This window comes from Onychostruthus taczanowskii, unplaced genomic scaffold (genome assembly GCF_017590055.1).
Source record: "Onychostruthus taczanowskii isolate IOZ18803 unplaced genomic scaffold, ASM1759005v1 scaffold69, whole genome shotgun sequence".
Lineage (NCBI taxonomy): Eukaryota > Metazoa > Chordata > Aves > Passeriformes > Passeridae > Onychostruthus > Onychostruthus taczanowskii.
This window is the reverse complement of record NW_024504676.1, coordinates 2,759,827-2,772,534: the sequence shown is the minus strand read 5'-3', so window position 1 is coordinate 2,772,534 and position 12,708 is coordinate 2,759,827. Positions and strand designations below refer to the sequence as shown.

General features: G+C 39.4%; 1 protein-coding gene across 1 annotated transcript; it reads left to right on the top strand.

The window, feature by feature from the left end:
• Window positions 1–3,996: 3,996 nt before the first annotated feature.
• On the top strand, window positions 3,997–11,597 carry GAL (galanin and GMAP prepropeptide). Its single transcript, XM_041421160.1, has 6 exons — window positions 3,997–4,410; window positions 4,551–4,631; window positions 5,274–5,328; window positions 6,362–6,448; window positions 9,275–9,352; window positions 11,290–11,597. The coding sequence occupies exons 2-6, from the start codon at window positions 4,551–4,553 to the stop codon at window positions 11,340–11,342; spliced, it is 354 nt and encodes a 117-aa protein (XP_041277094.1). The 5' UTR covers window positions 3,997–4,410; the 3' UTR covers window positions 11,343–11,597.
• The last annotated feature ends 1,111 nt before the right edge of the window (window positions 11,598–12,708 follow it).

The window sequence follows — 12,708 nt, the reverse complement described above, 5'->3', positions numbered from 1 at the left end:
AGAACTAACTCCTCAAGTCTTTCCCCACAGAACAGGTTCTCCAGCTCTCTGATCACCTTTGTGGCCCTCCTTTGAGCCCTCTCCAATGTGTTTGTGTCTTTTTTTGAATGGTTGCATACCAGGACTGGGCACAGTACTGCAGGTGTGGCCTTTCAAGTGCAGACTAGACTGGGATGATCACAGCTCACTCTGCTAGTTATGCTCCATGGGTGCAGCCCAGGATCCAACCTCCCTTCCTTGCTGCAGCAGCACACTCTGGACTCATGTTGTCTTGTCCACCAGGATTTCCAGGTCCCTTTCACCAAGGCTTCTCCTCAGACAGACAGATTCTAGCCTGTCATGGGAACTTTGGTTATGCCATCCCAGGGGCACAGCCTTGCACTTGTCTTTGTTAAAGTTCATACTGTTCTTTCTATCCCACTCTTCCAGCCTGTCCAGCTCTCCCTGTAAGACATCCCTTCTGACAGGTTCAATGCACCACCCAGCTTGGTGCCACCACCAGCTTTGGTGAAGGTTTTGGGACTTTCAATCCCATCAACCAGACCAGTGAGGAGGATGTTAAACAGCATGCAGCCCTATAGGGATTGGGTAGGCAGGAATTCCTCCTGAGGTCTTGCAGGAGTCAGAAACTCCCCTGAAGCTGATCATTTGGGTAGGCAGGAATTCCTCCTGAGGTCTTGCAGGAGCAGAAACTCCCTTGTGTTTGGTAGGTGTGAGCTTCCCCTGAAGCTGATCAAAGGAGGAGGAAGTCATCAGTGAGGGAGGAATTAAGTGGAAAACTAAGCCAAGAACCAGCCTCCTTCAGGTAAGCATCAGAATTCAGAGTTTGGTAAAGGAGCCTCTGCAGCCATAAATCCTGAATCAGCCCTTTGAGCCAGAGGTTCCCACTTGGACTCAGAGAGGGAGGCAGAGAAGCTGAGCTCTAATACCAGCAGGAGCTGAGTGCCAAGCTCAGCCCCACACAGAGCTGGGATCTTTAAAGCTGTGTTTGCTCCTGAGAGAGGCAGTGCCTCTGACCCATCCTTAGACAGGGAGGGGACAAGAGCTCACCATTAGTATTTACTTCAATATGATTTGCTTTATTTTTAAAATATTTTTTCTTGATTTTGAGCCTTCAGAAGACTCTTTCTGCTAAGTTATAATAAATCTCTCTATTCAGGGTGGAAACACTGATCTCAAAAATTTGAAATTTGTTCCAATGCAGAAAAGACAGCAGTGTAAGCTACTGGTGTCATTGCATTCTAGTGATCACCTGGTAAATATTGAATAGGATTCAAAACAGGCATCTTGAAACTTCTGCAGCCAATCTTTTCTAGTTAGCTGGATGATGACACTCCTCCAATAAAGAATTAACTTTCTGTAATGTCACTGTTTCACTGAATTACTCATATATGGGAGACATTTTTTTTCTGGTTATTTATCACCCAAGCCTAGAATCCATTACAATTGCTCATATAATATCAGAGGTTCTGTGTATATACCTGAGAAAGGTCTTAAACAATATGATTACACTTGTGTTGCCTGGGAAGTAGGGAAAAAACTCACTAATTTTTTGTGCAGATGGACATCACTGTGACTGGGGAGGTTACTAATATTTGATTTTAATATTAATTGGTGAATTGGTGAAAACAACCCTATTAGACCACTTCAACCCAAAAATAGCAGACATGCTTTTTCCTGCTTCATTCATTACCTCTCAGTAATCTCAGCTGTGAAGGGAGTCAACTGCAGACTCCAGACCCTTGGAAAATATAATGCAAAATCCACTTTTATTCAGTGTTTTTCCTACTATACAAGTTAGCCATTCTGTGTGGCTTATTTTTTTGCTAATTAAAATTTAAATGATCCATCCTACCTCATCAACTGTATAAAAGAGACATTTTTATCATTAAAGACATGGTAGAATCCTTAGGATTTACTGTTTGTTCTCAAAATTAAATCTCCGGTGACAAAAATGCAATATTTTTATTTCCCAAGTCCATTGTTTCAATACTGTCATTTATTTAATCCATATTATAATTTCCTTAAAAATTCAAAGCCTTTTGCTCTAGCTGCAAACAGTATTCTCCCCTGATTTTCTTTTGATTATTTTTGAAATATTTTTGTGCAGTCACAAGCACATCTATAAAATTACACACATCTTGCTGTGTGAGACAGCCAATCCTGTCTGTCATGTATCACTTTAGAGACATCAGAGACAGTTTTGTTATCAATGCTCATTGTTCCATTGACTTGAGTGAATTTAGATGAGCTTCATTGTGAGTTTATCTGATGATGGACCTCTGGTGAGGATTAGGCATAACCTAACAGCTACTGCAAATTGCATTTAGCCTTTACAATTAAGCAGACAATAAATAAATCAATGGAGGAATTAGTAGACTGAATGGTCTCCTCAATGAAAACAAGGCTGAGATGGCCATTAGTCAAGCTAAGCTGGGAAAGGCAGGCTTCAGACTAATCAGACTAATGCTCTTTTTTTTTTCTCTGAGCAGTGAGATTTAAAATTTCTATGGAATAAAGAAAGACTAATAGCATTCTTCAGAAAGAAAATTGTGGGAAGGAGAACATCAATTGTAGGAATGACTGATAAAATTATTTAATTGACACCAACATAAAGATAGATTTAGACAAAAACTTATGATGGGCAAGTGATGGATTAAGCTTTTCAGTATACAAGAAGGCTTTCTTTTGCATCTGACTCTAGTGGAGATGAAGAGATCATTTCACTCTAATTTGACAGGAAGGTGCACGTACTGTGGATGAAAAATCGGAATAAAACCAGCAGGTTCAAAAACATTTCAAATACCTTTTACAGGAACATCAAAAATAAAATTAGTCAAAGTTCACAGAATTAACACATTTCTGTAATGTTTCTTGAATGCAAAATTGGACATCTCTTTATATAATTCTGGGGGGGGGTTTTTTCAAATAACAAAAAGAAAAAGATTTTGTGCACAAAGAAGCTTTATGTTTCAAAAATTGTCTAGTGGAAGTTAACAGCTGAAAGCTAAGGAATTTCAGTCAAAAGTGCAATTTTGATACGGTAAAGGACAACACCACTTTGCAAAAATTATATTGCTATTTTCCATATCTATCTAATCTGAATTGTGAGGATCATGCAATAGGTGAGAGAATACATTAAGCAAATGATAAAAAGTATCAAATAAAATCTGCAAAGCTGAGCTTCCTATGTATGTACATCAGCATTTAAGGATTGCATAAAATAAACTTTATCCCAGCAGTTTTTGCTCAGAGACTGAAAGATGAGGCTAGGCTATTACAGCCCTACTGCATCCAACAAAAGAGGGTAGCAAATAGAAATACAAGACACAGCTGCTGCTTCTAGCTTGGATTGTGAACATTATGCTACATTAAAGTAAAAAAAAAGCTTGCTTTTAAACCAGTGAATGATAAATGTGATGTTCAAAAGTTTGCAGAGACTCTAGCAGTTTCTGGAAAGGCAGCTGTAAGTAGAACATATTCTGTGCAACATCTATGGTGTTTTCTCATGGAAAGAGAAATGAACTTGAGGGACACGCAGTGAATAAACTAATTTGTTGTAGAGAAAGTACAATTTTGCTGGGGGGGAAAAATGGAGCTAATACTGGAATCTCTGCTTTGTAATTCAGTTTTGCACATCCCGATGCCAGCTATAACCACAACTAAGATAAGCGAACTGGTGAAACTCCGCTGGCTGCAAACACACAGGCCGGGGCTGCTCTAGTCGCTGCAGAGAGCTAAATCCCTGGTTTTTATACCTAACCCCGAAAGAAATGCTGTCTCAGACACTGAGCGGCAGCAGGCACAGACCCTGACAGCTCCTCTCCCTGCTGCTGGACAGCAGGCACGGGCCAAAGGGATTGAGTGAGCCCGGGAGCTGCAGGGCTCGGCAGCGGAGCGGAGCAGAGCAGAGTACTTCTCTCAGGCACCTTCCTTCTCTCAGGCACCCTCCTTCCCTCAGGCACCTTCGCTCAGGCACCTTCCTTCTCTCAGGCACCCTCCTTCCCTCAGGCCTTCCCTCAGGCCTGTCCCGTGCCCGTGTCCCAGAGAGGAGCAGTGCACTCCCCGCTCCCCCGGGCGGGCGGAGGCGCAGGCACCGGGCAGGGCTGACGGCCCCGCGCCGCAGCTCCCGGCTCCCCGCGTCGTGCTCCTTAGTGCCTCTAATTGGATTGCCGTGATTTCTGCCCTTCCTAAAGCGGCGGGCGGCGGGGGGAACGGCCCGGGGGAGGCGGGGGGAGGCGGTGGGCGGCTCTCGGCTCCGGGCTCCGCCGGCGCGGCCGCTCCGCAGCCCATAAAGCGCGGCGGGAGCGCGGCGGGGCCGCGGCCATGCAGTGAGAGCCCGCCGTGGGACCAGCCCCGCTCCGGCCTCGCCACGGGAGCGCTGCGAGGGACACACCGCCCCAGCTCAAGGTACCCCCGGCCCCGGCCCTCCTCCCAGCGGGAATTGGGCTGCCCAGCCCTGCGGAGCCGGTTCGCTCGCAGCCGCTCCCCGCGCAGCCGCCCGCGGCCCGGGGCAGGCAGAGCCTTTACCCCGCCGCGGTTTCTTCCAGATGCAGAGGTGCACCGGATTCCTGTTTCTGTCTTTAATCCTTTGTGCCGCCCTCTCGGAAACACTCGGGCTGGTTTTCTCAGTAAGTATCCGTGTCTCAGCGAGCGAGGAACCACCGCGAACCTCCCACGGATACACACTGTTCTTAGACATAGGGATTGCCAAGGACACAGCACCCAAAACCATTTAAAAATTTTTTTTTTTTTTTTTTTTTTTTTTTTTTTCCCCAGCTAAGAATTTGGAGATTTTAAATACTAGCTCCCTTGTAAAAAAAATACTATGACTAAGAATGTCTGGTTGCTAGACCAAAATTGAATGGGTGTCCCACCTGCCTCCGAAAAGATGATGTACATGTGGACTTCTTTTATGAAGAGGCTGTCATGTAAATCCAAGCAATAAAAAGAAGCATTTGCTAAGGTGGCTATCAAATATAATAGTGGTAATATAAACTTCAAGTATAAAGTCGTAATTTCTGCCTGCAAAGTGTGATTTGCAGTCATCGCTTATGTGGTGTGAACAGTCAAACCACATGGATGTCAATAGCAACACTTCAGACTTAGACAGGGAGGGGCAAGAACTCCTCATGAATATTTACTTCAGTATGATTAGCTTTATTTTAAAATATTTTTCTTGATTTTGAGCCTTCAGAAGACTCTTTCTGCTAAAAGAATGTCCTTTTGAGTGTAGGTGGTGCAATAACATACTTGTGTTTTTTTCCTTTAAGGCGAAAGACAAAAGGGGTTGGACTTTGAATAGTGCTGGTTATCTACTTGGGCCACGTAAGTGAGGCACTTCTTTTTTCGTTATTTCAAAATGCAAAAATTGTGTTATTCACTTCTCTGAATACAGCAGTTTTGTCTAAACCTGCGAGACTGAGCAAACTCATTTGGAAAAACACTTGTTTAGATGTTTGTTACATGCCTATCACAGAACTGAGTTGTCTTGGACAACAGCTGTTCTTTTCTAAAGAAGTGTGATGGGAGGCCTTATGTCCAGAAACACATCTGCTCACATTTTGTGCTTCTGAACTGTAATTTTCATATGACAAATACATCACCACCAGAAGTGTTAAAAAAAAATCTTACAGCATCTTAGATGTCAAGGCAGAATGACAAAATGTGTACCTCTCCACGTATTTCAGATTTCTCCTTTAAATCTTTTTACAAACTTTCACTACTTGACTTTATTATACTACATTTTTTAAAAAAATTAAAGCAAAATAAATTAAAACAGTAACTTGCAAACTCAAGACTGTTAAGAGTTCACTATGTGAAAAATCAATATACAACATGTTCAAAATAACGGAGTACTGGTTTACAGGTGAAGATAACAAATGCAGGTTGTAAGAAAAGTAATGCAGAACTAAGCTGTCTCAAATATTTGTCCTTTTACCATTAATTCTTGTGAATGTGGTAACATTCATCAGCAGTGTTTCTATATTTTCAGTCTCAGTAGCACATTGACAAATGCTACACATACTTACTCTGACACTCTTCATTCTTTTTATCTAACAATAAGGATGCATAAAAAAAGAGAAAATAGGTTTAATGCATCTTAAATGTGTTAACTGGTTCTGTAAATGTCTGGAAGTATATTTGCTGAAAGCAGATCTAAGCAAATTGGAAAAAATACTGTCGGGAAATGATCTCGTCAAAGAATTCTATTTGACATCTAAGACTGGATAATAGGAATCATCCTTTGATGCAGGTCATATTCATGAGCTTTTACTGAGTCATATTGATAAGCAGCAGGTCATATTGATAAGCTTTTACTGAGTCAATTAAAGCCTCTGATTTTTAATTTATTTATCAGATGCAGTAGATAACCACAGATCGTTTAATGACAAGCATGGTTTCACTGGTAAACGTGAAATACCGCCCGATGAGGATATTAAAGCAGGTAATGAAAGTCTGGAAACAAGCATTTTCGATTTGTTTTTTGTGTTAAGTACTTTATTTACTATTGAAATGACTACTTGGATACAAAACTATTTCTGCATTTCAACAGAAATCCTACTAAACATATGAAAGGAAGAAAAGTGACATTTGGCCACTCAGTGTGATCTTTGTATGGTCATAGATTACAACATCTAAGTGACTAGGAAAATGTATCATAATTTTGTTGCTCTAAATGTGTAATAGATCACACAGCTTTGAAAAAACTTAGGTTTTTTCTCTTTTCATATGTTAAAGTAAGTATTTCAAATGCCACTCTAGCCACTCCAGAATTAATTGGTTTTTGACAAAGAAGAGAGTCCATAAAGGCATATTTCAGTAATGAAGGCTATAGAAAATACAAAGTCTCAGTATTTCCTTTGATTAAGCCAGGTGGATTATCTTCATTAAAAGACTGAGAACCTGCTCACAACTGAAGTCAAAATGCTTAGATGTTGCACATGTCAGAATTTAGCAAACGGCAATGAAAAGGGTGCAACACGTTTTGAATTTGTCATCCAAAGCTGGGTCTTTAAAATACATGTTTGGACTCCCTTAATGGAGAGAAGCTGACAATTTTTAGGCTTTATTTTGAACACCTATTTCAGGATAAAGTGCAGAAACTTCTAGAAAAACCTGTTTTATGTTCTGAGGGGACACTAAACCTGCTGCAGGCATCTGAAGTGAGCTGGGATGGATCTCATCCTTAGGCTGATAAAAGTGACCACAGTACTGAGTACATTTATCACTGCACTAATGGGGCAAAACAAAGGTTTTGGAGCCTATTTTAAATAGCACCCAGAACAGTAAAAATGTAACACTAAGTAAATAAAGGACATGTGTTTAATTACAATCTCCTACATGCATACTTTGTAAAGAGAAGAGAAACATTAATACATTTCTTAATTGTTAATGCTCTCTGAAGGACTTTCTGTTCAGTTCTGGCACAGTTACACAGTGGGGCTTTGGGGTTTGTGTGGGGTAATTTTTTGGTGCTGTGCTTTAGTTTTGTTTGTTGGTTTTTAAGGAAAAGAAACCAACCCTGCTGTCTCAAATACAAAAGGGTTAAACAATATATGGCCAGTCAAAAACAATGCAAAGTTTTGTATTGTCCCTTTTGTAAGGGATTGGCAATCCAGCAGTAGAGATCACTGTGCAAAATGTAGCCATTTGTGCATATACCAGGTCCCTTGCAGGAATATGAACTTAAGGATTTATAGAACTCTCTTGCTTGAACCTCCACAATTGCAGGTAAACCCAACCAAACTTGTCAGGATGAGACTTCAAAATTACACAGCTGCCTCTGCTATGAATTTCATTCTCTTCCCTCACCAAGTGTTTTTTTGAAGCTGAAGTTTATTACAGAGTTGCTACCCAAGGGAGATTAAAAAAAAAAAAAAAAAAAAATATATATACACACACAATGCATAAGAAATGCATAAGGTAATCAATATATTATTTTAATTGAAAATGAAGGATTTCTCCTGATTATTTGCAAAAGCTCTTTAGAATGGCAATATATGCACATATTATTTTATTAATGTGAAAGAGATCCTGCAAAGGACTGTGCTCTCCTTGAAGGAATACTGCAAAATTCATAAGCTCTCCAGGTAGACTAGAAAAATTTCTAAGCTGAATACTAGGTCCAGGGAAAAAAAACCACAACAAAACTACAACCATCTATCAGCATAATTAGTCAAATCTTCAAGTTACAAGATCATAATGGTTTGTTGACTGAAATCTGCAAGTTATCCACTATGCAGAATTAAGGTAAATAGCTGAGCAATACATAATTACACTATTTCCAAGTCATGGAGAAAAATATGTTTATCCAATAAATATCACATGGTTAATAAAATCTTGACAAAAATGTACTGATATGATAATAACAAAAATTCATGACAGGTTGGAATAAAAGCTAAGGAAAAATTCAAATAAAAGAGTATTATTAATGCAAATAATATCTTTGTGTGAGTTCGAAGACTGGAAGACAAGATTTTTAGGTGCAAGCCTATTAAATGCGTTCTTAAATGCTTATTCTCCTTGTACCTTTGTGTCCCTTGCAACTCTCATCAATGTTTCAAATTTGTGCTACAGAGCTCAGTCTGCCTTCGGACCCATCTGATAATGTTTTCAGTGATGTAATAAGGTGCAGAAAGCATCCTTCTCAAAATTGCAATAACAGGCACCCATTAGACCATTAAAATAGCATCCAAAAGCTATTTTCACAAGCTCGAGGACAAGTGTATTGGATTAGATACCTGTGTGAAAACACAGCTTTTTGGACTTGAAGAAAAACACCCAGGTTTTGGGCCAAAAATCACTTCTATATCATTTGAAAGGCTTGTTTGGAACGAAGTTGGACTACCTGAACAAACTTTTAACTGTTCTGTAAAGCTCATGAATTTGTTTTCTAAATTTGAAATTTAACCTATCCTTGCAGGCTCAGGTGGACATAAAGGAGAGAGCTGGGAATAGAGGCTAATTCTCTTCTGCAACAGATCTCATAAGGCCTAGAGACCACAACCATTAAGGTGCCAAAGCAGCTGCTATGCAGCAGTGGCATACAAACCTGGGTAAATCTGAGTCTGAGAATTGCAGTTACCTCCCTTATAGGGCCTTTGCCCTTCCATGAAATGAGGTCTTCCATCAAGGATTTTGAGGAATAAGGAATTTCAGATAGTTTTGGTGGTTTTTTCCTCCCCAGAGTACTCATAGACTTAGCCACACTGTCTCATATGATGTGTCTTTGAACCAGGTTAACTGTGAGTAACACCAGCTTGTTTTACAGGGAGCCTTGGAAGACCCCTGGCTGATGAAAACATTGTGCGCACAGTAATTGAATTTTTGACCTACTTGCATCTGAAAGGTTAGTGAATAACTTTTAATCTTTCACAGTTTCTGGGAGGAAATTTACTGAGGAGACAAGACTATCCCTTAATGTACACATCTGCTGCAGGTTTGAGTGTGCAAGACTTGCAACAGCACCTCTGGCATCACTCACACAGAGCGCAGGTGACCCTGGAAAATTGCAGCTCAGTGGAGATCTGATGTGGCAGAGTTCTGATACCATTCCAGCACTTGTTAGTGCCAAAAGAAACACATCTCTCTTTTTGCACCTATTCTACAATAAAGTTGCAAGACAAAATTGCAGCAACACTAAGCTGAATGTTGGCAAACAGCTCAGAGTGCTCTGAAGTAAAAGCTCTGTACAGTTTAGGTCTTCTGAAACTGTCAACAAAATGTATAAAACCATAATACATAGTTGCAAAGACACCAACAGGTAGAAAAAAGTTATTCTACTGCAAGTGTTTGAGGATTTTTTCTGTCTCAAAAAGTAGACAATTCAATAAATCAGTAACTTCCATGTTCTTACCTTTGTATACAACAAATTATAAGCAACTCTGTGGCAAGTGTATGCTGTGAACTGTGTGTACATTTGTGTTTTAATTTCATTATTAAAAGAGACTTTCAATGGATTGGTTCATTTTCTGCATAGCTGGGATGCTTTTGACTCATTGTTTTCTGAATTATTTGTATCCACCCAAGGAAAATAATTCTCATTACTGAAAATGTGAACCCAATGTTTATTGAATTGAATTTGCATTTGAAAACAAAACCTCTTTATAGCTAGTCCTAAGGGCCTGAAATAATTCAAGTACATATTTAAAGTAGCTTATTAGCATATATATTTACTGTGGACCAAGCAGTTTGTCTGCTGTACCACTGTGAAGAAAGAGCCCAAAACTCTCCTTTACTCTGCTGTGTGAGCCTAGGAAGTAAAATCAATATTTGGACACAGGAAAAAGGGTGTAAAATAACCTAAATCACACACCTTCTGCGTAGGCTAAAAGCTACTAAATCAGACAAGAAAATAAAAAGCATCTCACAGAAATACAAATGGCTTCTTCCCTGCAACAAATGGGCTAAAAAGGTTCCTTTTGTAGGACAGTAATGACAAACAGTTGTTTTTATTCAGAAAAGGTGGTGGTATTACCATGTCCTCACGAAAAACAAAAAATGAGCCTGCAGATCTGGTTTTTGCAGACATAGTTCTTGTAGTCTCCGGTTGCAAGAGACACAGAATGTTGTCACATATTATCTCTTAACAATATTTATTGGGAAGGCTTAGTACAAACTCTTACACAAACCCAAAACTGTAAATTAGACAGGTGAAAACCGTATTTTTTCATGATAGAAATCCTTCAGCAGATTTGCTTAAATGAAACCTTACTACATTAAATACATTTGTTTAGATTTGTTCCTTGGTGGGGGAAGGGGGAAAACCCCACTCATGGGGTTCAGATTCAGGCAATAGCTATGCAGATTAGATATACATTTTAATCTGCAAGAAAAAGGCAGTATTTTTGCTGCTAAGAAGTGCCTTGGTAATAACTAAAAGTGGCCTTCATCTCTTTCTCTTGGAAATTATTCCCTCCAGCTTTAAGTGCTTCTCATAAAGAGCAACATGTAGAATGGCAGCTGTAATTGGATAATATTAAGTCTTATGAGATTCTGGGATCCAGCAATATCAATTGACATAATAAAATTAATATAATTGTTGTTCTGTCACTGCTGTTTCTGAAATGTTGTAATTGTGTCAGGAAGATATTATTGACAATCAAAAGGCAAAAAAAGGCAGTATTTTACAAATTAAAATATGAAAAGTTCAAAGATTTGCCTTTTATAATTGAGAAAAGTATTACAAAAATTTATATTACCAAAACTGGATTTCATTACTTAATTGCTAAGATAAATATGCATATTTACATATGTGCTAATTATAATTTTTTCCCTATTTTGCAGAGGTGGGAGCACTTGACAAGCTACCTACACCAGAGGAAATGAACCAGTCTTGAAGAATGCATTTTTTTGTTGCAATGTAGATTTAGACTGAATTCTAAACAAAAGACCAAAATGACCTGAAGTTAAGAAGTATGGTTTGCATTGATTTGATAAATGGTAAACAGTGTTCTGCCCTCTGGTTGGTTTGTTGGATTATTTTTTGCTTTTTTTCCCCTTCCCTCCCTCACCTGCAATGTCATCGTGTATAATTTTGCTTTGGTCAATTTTTTCTGTAGGTAAATGATAAAATAAAAATAAAGAGCAACAAAGTTGTTTCATTTTAAAATTATGTACATACCAGCACACAATGCATCATATAGAAAGCTTGGGGTAAATTGTAAGATTACACTGCATCTATACTCTGTGATATTAGAGCAGGATAAATCATATACATTATATATTAGGTACTTTAAATAACAGAAAAACAACTTCAGAGTGCTGCCCTGCGAATCATTTGGAGTCACAGATCTGTCTATAGTTCTGTGCTTCTAGGAAACATTACTCCCTGTTCATATTTTCGTAGACATGACATAAACTCCTGTTCCTAATAAATTTCATATTATTCAGCTCTACTACACCGGACCATTGGCTGGAGCATACCTTGATGCAATGCAAATTTAACTGTTTTGTGCAGGGTTACACAAATCTTATGTGTAGGATTCCCATGTCTTGGAGAACACTGGGGCTGCAGTCTTAATGAAGAAAAGCTCCTGGCTGCTGCAAGATTGAAAATTGCTTCATGAGATGCTTTATTCTGAGTCCAGCAAAGCACTTGGATCCATGTTCAATCCATGCAAAACAGCTTTGATGTACTGGACCAGGATGCTAGGCCTGCACACAATAAATGTCATATCCAGGCTGAGGAAAGGTTTGAGAGGTTACAGAACCTTAGAAAGGTTTTTCGTACTCAGACGACTTCCAGCCTCTGCACAGTGCAATGAAATATCATCCTTTCAAAATGCTGACGTGCACTGGAGTGCACAGACTGACAGAAAATTTGCAGACCTTTATCATCTAATCTGTTTTTCACTTTTAGCATAGCAGAATTCTAAAGGCCAAGCCACTAGTGTGTGCTTTGTACCCACAGAGCCATCCCACCCTGTCACTCAGGCTGTGGCTCTTCCTGTGATAGTCACTCAGCCTCTGATCTCATGTCTGATGTTTTCACTTTCCAAAGGGTGGAAACACACTTCATGTCAGATCCAGTGAGCCTCTGAGCTAGCCCTTCACACTACTGTGTTGTACTGGATTTCTTCTTGTTTTTTCAGAGTAATGAAAAAAGTATGCACTGCTAATAGACATGCTGCTAGTTCAGCATTATTTGGCAAATTTATGGGCTTCCCAAAATGTCAAAAAAAAAGACCGGAGTGAAATTTGACC

What these genes read in the sequence shown, in the direction of transcription:
- GAL (XM_041421160.1), top strand. Translation starts at nt 4,551, where the DNA reads ATGCAGAGGTGCACCGGATTCCTGTTTCTGTCTTTAATCCTTTGTGCC. An exon ending in TGGTTATCTACTTGGGCCAC is followed by an intron (nt 5,329 to 6,361) that starts GTAAGTGAGGCA and finishes TTTATTTATCAG; the next exon opens with ATGCAGTAGATAACCACAGA. An exon ending in CGATGAGGATATTAAAGCAG is followed by an intron (nt 6,449 to 9,274) that starts GTAATGAAAGTC and finishes CTTGTTTTACAG; the next exon opens with GGAGCCTTGGAAGACCCCTG.